The sequence below is a fragment of the Sabethes cyaneus genome, chromosome 3, assembly GCF_943734655.1.
Source record: "Sabethes cyaneus chromosome 3, idSabCyanKW18_F2, whole genome shotgun sequence".
In the NCBI taxonomy this organism is placed as follows: Eukaryota; Metazoa; Arthropoda; class Insecta; order Diptera; family Culicidae; genus Sabethes; species Sabethes cyaneus.
Genome location: NC_071355.1, coordinates 248103339 through 248116465, shown reverse-complemented (window position 1 = coordinate 248116465; position 13127 = coordinate 248103339). Strand labels below are relative to the sequence as shown.

General features: G+C 42.0%; 1 protein-coding gene across 1 annotated transcript; it reads right to left on the bottom strand.

The window, feature by feature from the left end:
- Positions 1–2420: 2420 nt before the first annotated feature.
- LOC128741037 (uncharacterized) lies at positions 2421–4206 on the bottom strand. The gene is made up of 4 exons (XM_053836614.1): positions 3674–4206; positions 3492–3614; positions 2924–3425; positions 2421–2864 (listed from the first exon to the last, which is right to left on the bottom strand). The coding sequence occupies exons 1-4, from the start codon at positions 4204–4206 to the stop codon at positions 2421–2423; spliced, it is 1602 nt and encodes a 533-aa protein (XP_053692589.1).
- Positions 4207–13127: the final 8921 nt, after the last annotated feature.

Sequence of the window (13127 nt, the reverse complement as noted above, 5' to 3'; positions counted from 1 at the left end):
CCCCGACTGTCTTGTCTGTCCCGTCTATCTTGTTTTTCTCGTCTGGTCCGCCTACCACATCTGTCCGAACCGTACCGTTAATCCTTTCTGTCCCGGCTTTTCTTTCTGTTTTGTTTGTTCCGTTTGTCGCGTCAGTTTTGTTTTTCTCATTAGTATCATTTGTTTCGTTTGACCGATTTGTATCATCTGCCTTGTCTGTCCCATTTATCTGTTCTGACCCGCCTATATCCTCAGTGTGTCCCATTTGTTCCGTATTTTCAGCCTGTCTTGAGTGTCCCGTCTCAATGTCACTTCGTACCAAAGCATTATACAATGAGATGATAGTATGCGGGTTCTTTAACTCTCCGCTGAAGCGTTTGATCAAGCCAAACAACGAAGTTGCTTTTGCGTCTACCTTTTCAGTATGCCGGATGAAGAGCTCACTATCCATTTCTATGCCAAGATCGCATACATGGTCTCTTCTTCATATCATTTCAGCTTCCCCAGAATAATCAAATAGCAATTTATTTGGTTTTCGGGTATAGGAAACCAGATTTTGACTTCTTCGTATTAACCTTTAGCCCATAGGTTTAGCAAAAACCGATGAAATGTTGTACAGTGTACACTATCCTGAAAAATTCAACAAACCTTAACGGATTTCACCGGGAAAAAAACCTTCACAGTGCCAGCGTAAAGATACAAACTCCAGTGAGAAGTTCCGGGAGCTCGTACATGACTGTGGTTCATCTATTTCGTTTGTCCCATATGCCCAGTCTGTTCCGTTTGTCCGATCTGTTCCATCAATCCCGTCGGTTCCGGCATGCCCCGACTGACTTACTTGTCTGTTTCTTTTGCCCAACTTTTCGGCCAGTCTGTTCCGTCTTGCTGTTCGTCTTGCTGTTCTGGCGGTTTCGTCAATCCCGTCTGTCTCGTTTATCCCGACTGTCCCATCCGTTTCGTTTTTCTGGTCTGTTCCATGTGTCCCGGCTGTCCAGCATGTCCCATCGGCTCAATTTTCCCCGCCTGACACCTCTGTCTCGTTTGTCCTATCTGTCCCGTCTATTAATTGTGTCCCGATTGCTTCGATTTTTCCCGTCTGTCTCGTTTGTTCCGATTATTTCGTCTGTTTCGTTTCACTCGTTTGCCTCGTCTGTCTCGTGTGGCACGTCTATCTCCAATGTCCGGCCTGTCCGTCCATTTAATCATATCTGTTTGTCACGAATATCTTGTCTGTCATGTCCATCGTGTTTTTCTCGTCTGTCTTATCTGCCTTATCCGTCCGATCCGTATCGTCTCTCCCATGTCCCATGTGTTTTCTGTCTTGTTTCTTTCCGATTGTTCCATTAGTTTCGTTTAAGTCATTGGTATCATTTATTTCGTTAATCTCATTTGTCCCACCTATCTCATTTGCCCTGTCTGTCCCATTTATCCAGTTTGCCTCACTTAACTCGTCAGTGTGTCTTATCTGTCCCGTCTACTTCATTTGCCACGCCTGTCTATTCTATCTGTTCCGTCTGTCTCGTATGTCCCATCTGTCCGGTCTGTCCTATCTGTCGGGCCTGTCTCAGTTGTACCATTTGTTCCGCCTGTTTCATTTATTCCGTTCATCTCATCTGTCCCATTTAAGTATCCCATCTGTCCCGTATATCTGTGGTTTGCTTCTTATGCCCCGACCGTCTCGTCGGCTCTGTCTACCCTGGCAGTCCCATATATCTCATTTGTCCCATTTTTCCTATCTGTCCCGCCTGTCCTATCCTATTGCACAAAAATTTTTGTCGTCTGCAAAACAAAACAAGTAACTAGTAAGAGACGAGAAACAAGACAGCAAATCAATAGCTTTTGCCATCAACTCGCCTTCAGTTGGATAGGTGGCAATACACGTAGAGTTTTATTGTATTCTTATGGTGGTCTTCAAGACCAACTGTGGTCTTAAATACCATCGTAAGAGTATAATAAAACCCAAATTGTTACTGTTACTGTATTTTTGTTATGTTTTTGTAAGTTTTATGTTGTTTTGATTTATTTTTGTACCATTTTTATATTATTCTGTTAATTGTTCCTTCCATGAGCGTCTCAATAGAATCCGTAGATTGTGGAAGAAGTTACTATTGCTTTTAAATTCACTATTTATTCAATAATCTGACAGGCACGTATTTAAAGCACCAATTTTTCTAGAAATGTAAGCGAATTTTCTAAGCGATTGAAAATTGTTTCAATCGTTAGATGTTAGATGAAATTGTTAGATATTATTCAATCATCGTCTCATCGTTTTCAGAATATCAGTTCTAAACAACCCCATAGGGAAAGCACTCATTTAACAATTATATTTGATGGCACTAAATAGATATTTTATTTATTTATCACAAAAAGATTAATTTTGAAATAAACTACATCGAAGAAAATGTTGATTTTTAAATTTGTTGTTGATTACCATTTGTCCTCTACTTGATTTCGTTATCTAGTATCATTTTCCTCACTACCTTCCTTCGAACGTTACCTTTGCTGGTACAGGGTAGTTGATCCACAAAATATACTCCACCTCTTAGACGTTTATGATCGTTTACGTGTTTTTCGATAAACTGTACAATTTGCTGTTCACTAACTGTTGAGCCGACCCTTCGAATCACAACGGCAGTTGGCAGTTCCTGTCTCCGATCGGCAGTCGGAATTCCTACGACGCACACTTGAACGACACCCTCGACCTGTGAGATCAAGTCCTCCAGCTCCTGTGGACTGACCAAATCATTAGCGTACTTGAAACTGTCACCTTTTCGATCCACCAGATACAGATAACGGTCCTCGTCGAAGTATCCCATATCACCACTTTGGAACCATTCATCCTCATGCAAGACTGCTTTCGTGGCTTCTTCGTTTTTATAATAACCCTACGTTAATAAAGCGTGATGAAGCTGTGAATACCATAATTAAACTAATCTAAACTTACCACAAACGGAGTAAAACGCTTAATCCACAATTCGCCCAGCTCTCCGGTACCCAGTGACTGTCCTTCCTCATCAACAATTCGAATTTGAACATTTGGCATCACCTGTCCTATTGCACCCCGCTTTCTTTTTGCCAAATCCGATGCAATTAAGCCGCACTCTGTGGAGGCGTAAATCGTAAACGATCGCCCAGCGGGCAGTGCGGCATCCACGGCATCTCGAATGCTATCGGACACGAAGTACCCTCCGATTCCCCACAGTTTAATTGCCGACAAATCCGCCTTCGCAATGCGCGGATGGTTCATCAGGGCATGCGCGTAAACCGGTGGGCCGTTTATGCCGTTAATCGCGTACCGTTCAATCAGATCAAAGAACAGATCCTCCGAGAATGGTTTCCGCGTGATCACAACTACACTATCACAGAAGATAGCCAGATCGTGTGTAAAGGCCACACTAACCCAATGGATAGAACCAATTGCGAGAAAAACCAAATTGCTGAAAACCCTGCCCATGTGCAATGTGTTCAGAATCGTTAGTTTTGAAGATTTCTATCTTAGAATATTTACTTACGGAGTACAAAATGATGAAGTCTTATTGGCATGTGATAAACATATTCCTTTTGGTTTTCCAGTCGTCCCGGAAGAACAAAAAATACTGTACGTTGTCTTACTAGGATCGTCAACTGCAGTAGCTCTGCAAAAACGAAATAACAAAATGCTTGCTATCAATTTTATATTGCTTCTTTTACTTACTGAAATTCGTGTTCTTTCCCTGTTTCTGCTAACAACTCTTCTACTGATGCAACTCCATCAACGGCACCATCCAAAATAAAGAACCGCACATCGTTCACCACCTCCTTCCGCGCAGCATCCCTAGCGGTTTCGTAATTCCACGCATCGCAAAACACCAATCGGGACTGCGTTTGTCCCATCATGTGTGCCATCTCGTCGACAGCATAATTTGGAAACAAACTATTATACGGCAGGGCCAGCAGCTGGAGGGCTACGGTAACCGGCATCAGATTTTCACTGGTCATTGCTGCGATAGTGGCAATGTCATTGGCCCCATATCCTAGCGACTGCAGGTTCTGAGCTATGCGGATGGAACGCAGACGCAAGCCGCCTCGAGTCAACGTTCGATCGGTGTGAGCATCGATCTGCACCGGCTTGTCCGGATTGCGACTTAACAGTTCCAGCAGGGCCTCCCCGAGCGACCGTTTCGGATCGATTGGAGGATCAACCCGAGCACCACTCCATATGCGACGGTCCGGATCGTACGAAGACATTGCGAGCACTAACCGGCTGACGATCGCATGAATTATATTTATAAGAGACGCTCAGCAAAAAAATGCTTGTCATGTCGAGGAACTTGTTTAACAGCACTAATCATATCAGGTGCCTATCTACACACCACTCTAGGGCTGCGGCTTTATAGAGCACCAGATTCAGTTGTGGATTTCATCATAATGAGACCGTTCAAAGGTCTTCGCTTCCGACCAAGTCACTCGAGATAAGGCAGATTGTATCTAGATTGTCTCTTTACTCGTACGAGATAAAAATAATGGAAATAATTTTGTTACAAAATAGAATAGAAATCAATGAAAAAAAAATATTAATGGTGAAAATGAAAAATTTTTGACGGCGGTTTTTTTAAATAGATGTAGCAGAAAAACAACAAATTCAGTATTTTATTGCTGAGTTTGTCCGATAATTTGAGTTAAATTAGTTAGTATTCAACTAACAATCTCACAGTTTGAAAAACGGTAAAATACCTATACGGGAAATGTTAACCTTTGCCTTTAACGGAAAATGATAATTTATTTAAACTTTTGCCTTAGTATAATGTCTTTTATAACGGATCGCCTCAACAATTTAAAATTCGTAGTAGAAAAGCTTATTATGAACAAACTTCTCAAAAACAGACTAGATATTAAAACAATGCAGAGAAACTTCGCGTGCGAAGTTTATTTTACAACCCCAAAGAATCGCCCAAGTCTTACTTGTTAATCAACGGGCAGTCAGGTCGTTGAACGCGGTCGGAATCTAGACGATATTGATACCCACTCTCTCTCTCCTCTACAATTAACGCAATAATGAAGTAATTATTTAGATTTCTGAGAAAATTTTCGTAGATTCTAAAGTAAGAACTTTTGTTCTGCGACGCTTGGTTTATGAGATATAATTTGACATCCCAAGGCAAATAAAATAAGTAAAAAAAATTCTAAACTCTAAAAAATCGACACGTCTCAGCCACGTGTAAAATCATGTTAACTTCTATACAGCAATTTACATGGACTTCAGGTGCTAGTTAATGGGGATATTGATAAAATTTACTGGAATCGCACATAAACCGGTTAGTATGAGTGCAAGCTACCAACAATTCATGTAAACGTTACATGAAAAATGCGGTGGATGAGAATTACCTATGTTTTCACGTAAACTTGACGTGCCGATTTTTTTGAGTGTACAGTGAAAGTATTTTTTTTAATTTTGTGAGCCACCCTAAGGAACTACCAGTTTTTTTTTCGATTTTTGATTCCAAGTTTGAGCCCAGTAGCCCAAAATTAGTTTTAGATTTTATTTTTAGCCGATTTGAACCAACTTGTAACTTTTGGCCAAGCTTTGTACGGAGAAGCACCACTGTGAGACGAGACAAACGAAATAGACGAGATAGTGGGGCAAACGAAACAGACGGAACAGTCGAAATAATCGGGACATAATGAAAACACGGGACAGACAGAGGTGTCAGACTGGGAACATGGGACAGATGGGACATGCGGAACAGACGGGACATAAGAAACAGTCGGGACAAACGAGACAGACTGAACGGTCAAGACAGACCGAACAAATGGGACAAGACAAACAGACAAGTAAGTCAGTCGGGAGAGGCAGGAAAGACGGAACCGACGGGATAGATGAAACAGATTGGACAACCAGAACAGATTGGATACATGGGACAGCCCGGGAAGCTGAGACAAATGGATCATGTGGGACAGACTGAACATGATGATGATGATGATAATGGTCCCACCTCATACCCCTACAACGGTTTGAGCGAGACGATTTATCTATTAAGATATTTATGTAATCAAAATGTAGCCAGGTGCAAAAGCAAATAACAAACTGGCTTCTAATGCAGACATATCAAACTTTCAAGTGAATATCAACATTTTCAAAAAATGTCCAAGGCTCGTCCAAAACGTTTCCAACCCGAAAATTATCTGGACTTGATTAGGAATTGAACCTAATATTTAGCAGCACAAGCTGGTCAGAGTTGGTTCTAGATAACGATCTAGAACTATGAGGGAGATCCTGCAGAACTTTGGTGCTCGATATATGTACAACTCCGCAACAAAGCGATGGTATACGAGTTCCAAAGTCCACAAGCAAACCCAAGCCTGTCCAGCTTCCGCTCCAAACCCTTTGTTCAGGACTTTAACCTGATCATTCAATTTCCAGATTTTGTATGTCTGCTCTCGCGCGCGTGGCCCAAACATGTGTAGCCTTCTCTAAACTTTTTTAATTAATAATAATAACAATTTCAAATCCATCATCATCAGTGAACATGATAACTTACTATCCACTAAATATACAAAAAATAACTAAATATACAGTCTTCTTAAATTAATACAAAAAAAAACATCAAATTGTGTCTATAAAGTAGATTTTATGTGTGAAATGCAAAGCCTTTTGAATTCCGCCATTGTTTCTGCACGTTTTATTTGCCTGGAAATAATTGGAAATAATTTATTCCTTTGTACAACAGAGAGTTCTGTGATCTTCCAAACAAAAAATGTGGCGTTCTTGTATCTTTCGCGTTTCTAGTGTTGTACGAATGCAAATCTCTTCCTCTTTCAATTCGGTCACACAAATATCGAGGTAGCATCCCGTTAAGAATTTTATATAGAAACACCATTGTCAAAAAATAAACTCTTTGCTTTACAGAATGCCATTGCAATGCGTCCAGCATAATATATGAGGAAGTGTATCTATTACATCTTAAAATTAATCGCATAACTTTATTTTGCAAGCGCTGCAACTTCAATATTTGTGTATCATTTGCAAGGAATAGGATGGATGAAAAAAAAATTCATATGTGGTGAAATGATTGACTTATATAAAAGAATTTTACTATTAATCGTCAATTCATTTTTTAAACGGCTCAAGACACCGTACTTTTTCGCCATTTTTTTTTTGATGACATTATCAATGTGAGACTTAAAGGTTAACTTGTCATCAATGGTTACTCCAAGATACTTTAGTTCATTTACGCGGTCAATAGTCTCACCATAAATTTCAACGTTTACGTCTGGCTTGGAGTTGACTGAAATGATCATATATTTTGTCTTGCTAATGTTGAGCTTAAGCTGTTTAAATTTCAACCAATTCGAAAGATAATGTAAATCTTGGTTTAAATGTGTGACAATTTCATTAGGGTCCTTAGCCGCAATGAATAGAACAGTGTCGTCCGCAAACAAATTTATGTCGCAGAACCGTAAAACTCGTTTCATGTCATTGATATACATTATGAACAAAAGGGGCCCCAATACACTTCCTTGCGGAATCAGAATTCAAATTATCAAGGCGAGTTTTCTGAGTTCTGTCACATAAATAGCTTTCAAACCATTTATATGCCATTCCTTCAATACCAAATCGCTTCAAGGTTTATAACAATAAGGCCCTAGAGATTATTCCAAACGCGCGTTTTAGATCCAAAAATACAGCAAGAATAACTGAAGTTTTTGGAGTGTCTTAGTAGAATACGAAACCTAAAATTAAAAAAGAAGAAAACTTGTCTAATTTAATTGTGTATTTTATTCACGACAGATACGCATTTCGCCTACGACTTGCAGGCTTCCTAAATAGTAAATTTTATGCTTCATTTCAATTTTGTAATATATTTGAATTGAAAAAATATCTGGGTAGAGCGATAGACATAAAAAACGAAAAAGAGAAATTGGACTTTTTCTTACCTGGCGCTGCTCCTGGCGCTCTACGCTTCTTACTACTTTTTAACAAATCTAGCTCTAGAGTCAGGAAGTGTGGAGACTAGTTACAATTTGTCCTTGGACAAGACGCTTCATTCGCACCTCGAGCAAGTATCATTCTTATAACCAGTCCCGGTTAAAGGCTTCATGGTCGGTAAAGCAGAGTTCAGCACAGAGTGAGGGTATGTATGTGTGTGTTCCTTACTGCTTATGCATTACCAATCTCGTTCCTAGAACCAGGAAGCGGAACAAGCTATAATTTGCCCTTGAACAAGAGGCTTCATTCGCACCTCAATCAAGTACCACTCTTATAACTTGCCCTGGCAAGAGGCTTTCATTGTTAGTAAATGCAGAATGTATTAGGAAGGATGTGGAGGGGCCTGAGAATAACCCCATGCTAAAGTCATTTAACATCGAATGGCCTGATTCTACTAAAATTCGAACCCACGACCACTCGCTTGTCAAGGAAGACTCGGTAACATTGCGGTTACAGGGCCCCCCGACAGATGAGATAGACAAGACAATTGAGAGCAACGAAACAGACGAGACGAGACGGGACAAACGAGACCGACGGGACCGACGGGGCTGATGAGAAAGTCAAGGCAGACTGAAAAGACGGAACAGACGAGATTATATGAGATAGGATAAATCATCTATACCTATAAAGAAGGATTTCTGTCTGTCTGTCTGTCTGTCTGTCTGTCTGTCTGTCTGTCTGTCTGTCTGTCTGTCTGTCTGTCTGTCTGTCTGTCTGTCTGTCTGTCTGTCTGTCTGTCTGTCTGTCTGTCTGTCTGTCTGTCTGTCTGTCTGTCTGTCTGTCTGTCTGTCTGTCTGTCTGTCTGTCTGTCTGTCTGTCTGTCTGTCTGTCTGTCTGTCTGTCTGTCTGTCTGTCTGTCTGTCTGTCTGTCTGTCTGTCTGTCTGTCTGTCTGTCTGTCTGTCTGTCTGTCTGTCTGTCTGTCTGTCTGTCTGTCTGTCTGTCTGTCTGTCTGTCTGTCTGTCTGTCTGTCTGTCTGTCTGTCTGTCTGTCTGTCTGTCTGTCTGTCTGTCTGTCTGTCTGTCTGTCTGTCTGTCTGTCTGTCTGTCTGTCTGTCTGTCTGTCTGTCTGTCTGTCTGTCTGTCTGTCTGTCTGTCTGTCTGTCTGTCTGTCTGTCTGTCTGTCTGTCTGTCTGTCTGTCTGTCTGTCTGTCTGTCTGTCTGTCTGTCTGTCTGTCTGTCTGTCTGTCTGTCTGTCTGTCTGTCTGTCTGTCTGTCTGTCTGTCTGTCTGTCTGTCTGTCTGTCTGTCTGTCTGTCTGTCTGTCTGTCTGTCTGTCTGTCTGTCTGTCTGTCTGTCTGTCTGTCTGTCTGTCTGTCTGTCTGTCTGTCTGTCTGTCTGTCTGTCTGTCTGTCTGTCTGTCTGTCTGTCTGTCTGTCTGTCTGTCTGTCTGTCTGTCTGTCTGTCTGTCTGTCTGTCTGTCTGTCTGTCTGTCTGTCTGTCTGTCTGTCTGTCTGTCTGTCTGTCTGTCTGTCTGTCTGTCTGTCTGTCTGTCTGTCTGTCTGTCTGTCTGTCTGTCTGTCTGTCTGTCTGTCTGTCTGTCTGTCTGTCTGTCTGTCTGTCTGTCTGTCTGTCTGTCTGTCTGTCTGTCTGTCTGTCTGTCTGTCTGTCTGTCTGTCTGTCTGTCTGTCTGTCTGTCTGTCTGTCTGTCTGTCTGTCTGTCTGTCTGTCTGTCTGTCTGTCTGTCTGTCTGTCTGTCTGTCTGTCTGTCTGTCTGTCTGTCTGTCTGTCTGTCTGTCTGTCTGTCTGTCTGTCTGTCTGTCTGTCTGTCTGTCTGTCTGTCTGTCTGTCTGTCTGTCTGTCTGTCTGTCTGTCTGTCTGTCTGTCTGTCTGTCTGTCTGTCTGTCTGTCTGTCTGTCTGTCTGTCTGTCTGTCTGTCTGTCTGTCTGTCTGTCTGTCTGTCTGTCTGTCTGTCTGTCTGTCTGTCTGTCTGTCTGTCTGTCTGTCTGTCTGTCTGTCTGTCTGTCTGTCTGTCTGTCTGTCTGTCTGTCTGTCTGTCTGTCTGTCTGTCTGTCTGTCTGTCTGTCTGTCTGTCTGTCTGTCTGTCTGTCTGTCTGTCTGTCTGTCTGTCTGTCTGTCTGTCTGTCTGTCTGTCTGTCTGTCTGTCTGTCTGTCTGTCTGTCTGTCTGTCTGTCTGTCTGTCTGTCTGTCTGTCTGTCTGTCTGTCTGTCTGTCTGTCTGTCTGTCTGTCTGTCTGTCTGTCTGTCTGTCTGTCTGTCTGTCTGTCTGTCTGTCTGTCTGTCTGTCTGTCTGTCTGTCTGTCTGTCTGTCTGTCTGTCTGTCTGTCTGTCTGTCTGTCTGTCTGTCTGTCTGTCTGTCTGTCTGTCTGTCTGTCTGTCTGTCTGTCTGTCTGTCTGTCTGTCTGTCTGTCTGTCTGTCTGTCTGTCTGTCTGTCTGTCTGTCTGTCTGTCTGTCTGTCTGTCTGTCTGTCTGTCTGTCTGTCTGTCTGTCTGTCTGTCTGTCTGTCTGTCTGTCTGTCTGTCTGTCTGTCTGTCTGTCTGTCTGTCTGTCTGTCTGTCTGTCTGTCTGTCTGTCTGTCTGTCTGTCTGTCTGTCTGTCTGTCTGTCTGTCTGTCTGTCTGTCTGTCTGTCTGTCTGTCTGTCTGTCTGTCTGTCTGTCTGTCTGTCTGTCTGTCTGTCTGTCTGTCTGTCTGTCTGTCTGTCTGTCTGTCTGTCTGTCTGTCTGTCTGTCTGTCTGTCTGTCTGTCTGTCTGTCTGTCTGTCTGTCTGTCTGTCTGTCTGTCTGTCTGTCTGTCTGTCTGTCTGTCTGTCTGTCTGTCTGTCTGTCTGTCTGTCTGTCTGTCTGTCTGTCTGTCTGTCTGTCTGTCTGTCTGTCTGTCTGTCTGTCTGTCTGTCTGTCTGTCTGTCTGTCTGTCTGTCTGTCTGTCTGTCTGTCTGTCTGTCTGTCTGTCTGTCTGTCTGTCTGTCTGTCTGTCTGTCTGTCTGTCTGTCTGTCTGTCTGTCTGTCTGTCTGTCTGTTTTGTGTTCCTTATAGAATCAAAAACTACTGAACCAATCGGCGTGAAAATTTGCATGTAGAGGTTTTTAGGGCCAGGAAAGGTTTTAGTGATGGTTAGAGACCCCTCCCCCCACTAAGAGGGGGGGCTCTCATACAAATGAAACACAAATTTCTGCATAATTCGAGAACTAATTAAGCAAATAGAACCAAATTTGGCATGTGGGTGTTTTCGGTGACAAGAATTTATTCTAGGGTAATTTGAGACCCCTCCCCTCTTTATAAGGGGAATTATAACTCCTCTCCCCTTTAAGAGGGGGGGTTTCCATACCAATTTCCTCATAACTCGAGAACTAATCAAGCAAATGGAACCAAATTTGGCATGTGAAGGTTTTCGAGGGCAAGAAAATTTTCTATGTTGAATTAGGACCCCTCCTCACTTTAAGAGGGGGGGCTCCTGTACAAATGAAATACCAATTTCCTCATAACTCGAGAACTAATCAAGCAAATGGAACCAAATTTGGCATGTGTGTGTTTTTGAAGACAAAATTTTTTTCTATGATGAATTGGGACCCCTCCCCACTTTAAGAGGGGGGGGGGCTCCTTTACAAACGAAATACAAATTTCCTTATAACTCGAGAGCTAATCCAGCAAATGGAACCAAATTTGGCATGTAGGTGTTTTTGGAGGCAAGAATGTTTTCTATGATGAATAAGAACCTCTCCCCACTTTAGGAGGGGGGGCTCCTATACAAATGAAATACAAATTTCCTCATAACTCGAGAACTAATCAAGCAAATAGAACCAAATTTGGCATGTGGGTGTTTTCGGTGACAAGAATTTATTCTATGGTAAATTGAGACCCCTCCCTCTTTATAAGAGGAATTGTAACTCCTCTCTCCTTTAAGAGGGGGGGCTGCCATACAAATTTCCTCATAACTCGAGAACTAATCAAGCAAATGGAACCAACTTTGGCATGTGAAGGTTTTCGAGGGCAAGAAAATTTTCTACGGTGAATTAGGACCCCTCCCCACTCTAAGAGGGGGGACTCCTGTACAAATGAAATACAAATTTCCTCCTAACTCGAGAACTAATCAAGCAAATAGAACAACATTTGGCATGTGGGTGTTTTTTTTGGTGACAAGAATTTATTCTATGGTGAATTGAGACCCCTCCCCTCTTTATAAGAGGAATTATAACTCCTCTCCCCTTTAAGAGGGGGGACTTCCATACAAATTTCCTCATAACTCGAGAACTAATCAAGCAAATGCAACCAAATTTGGCATGTGAAGGTTTTCGAGAGCAAGAAAATTTTCTATGGTGAATTAGGACCCCTCCCCACTTTAAGAGGAGGGGCTCCTGTACAAATGAAATACAAATTTCCTCATAACTCGAGAACTAATTAAGCGAATTGAACCAAATTTGGCATGTGTGTGTTTTTGGAGACAATTTTTTTTTCAATGATGAATTGGGACCCCTCCCCACTTTAGGAGGGGGGGTCCTGTACAAACGAGATACAAATTTCCTCATAACTCGAGAACTAATCCAGCAAATGGAACCAAATTTGGCATGTGAAGGTTTTCGAGGGCAAGAAAATTTTCTACGGTGAATTAGGACCCCTCCCCACTCTAAGAGGGGGGGCTCCTGTACAAATGAAATACAAATTTCCTCCTAACTCGAGAACTAATCAAGCAAATAGAACAACATTTGGCATGTGGGTGTTTTTGGAGGCAACCATTTTTCCCATGATGAATTAGGACTTCTTACCTTTTTAGGAGGGGGGGGGGCTCCCATTCAAACGAAATACAAATTTGCTCATAACTTCAGAACTAATCAAGTAAATGGAACCAAATTTGGCATGTGAGAGTTTTAGATGGCAGAATTTTTTTTCTGTGGTGTATTACGACTCTTTTCCCTTTTAAGAGGGTGGGCTTCCATACAAATGAAATACAAATTTCCTTATAATTTGAGTACTAATCAAGCAAATGGAACCAAATTTAGCATGTAGGAGATTTTTGAGTCTTGAATTTATTTTATGATAGTTAGAGACCTCTCACCCCTGTGGTAGGGGGATATGGACTCTCATACAAATAAAACAGAAATTTTGGCGAAACTCAAAAACTAATCCAACTCGAGAAATTCGAGACTCTTCCATAAAGCATTAATCAATAACAAGACCACAAAAACTATCTATAGTAACACTAGATCATTCAGGACGAGCCGGTCGCGAGT

Excerpts from the sequence above, each read along its gene's own strand:
- LOC128741037 (XM_053836614.1), bottom strand. The coding sequence starts at position 4,206 with ATGTCTTCGTACGATCCGGACCGTCGCATATGGAGTGGTGCTCGGGTT. Across the intron at positions 3,615-3,673 it reads GGGAAAGAACACGAATTTCA|AGCTACTGCAGTTGACGATC; the intron begins GTAAGTAAAAGA and ends TCGTTTTTGCAG. Across the intron at positions 2,865-2,923 it reads AGCGTTTTACTCCGTTTGTG|GGTTATTATAAAAACGAAGA; the intron begins GTAAGTTTAGAT and ends TTATTAACGTAG.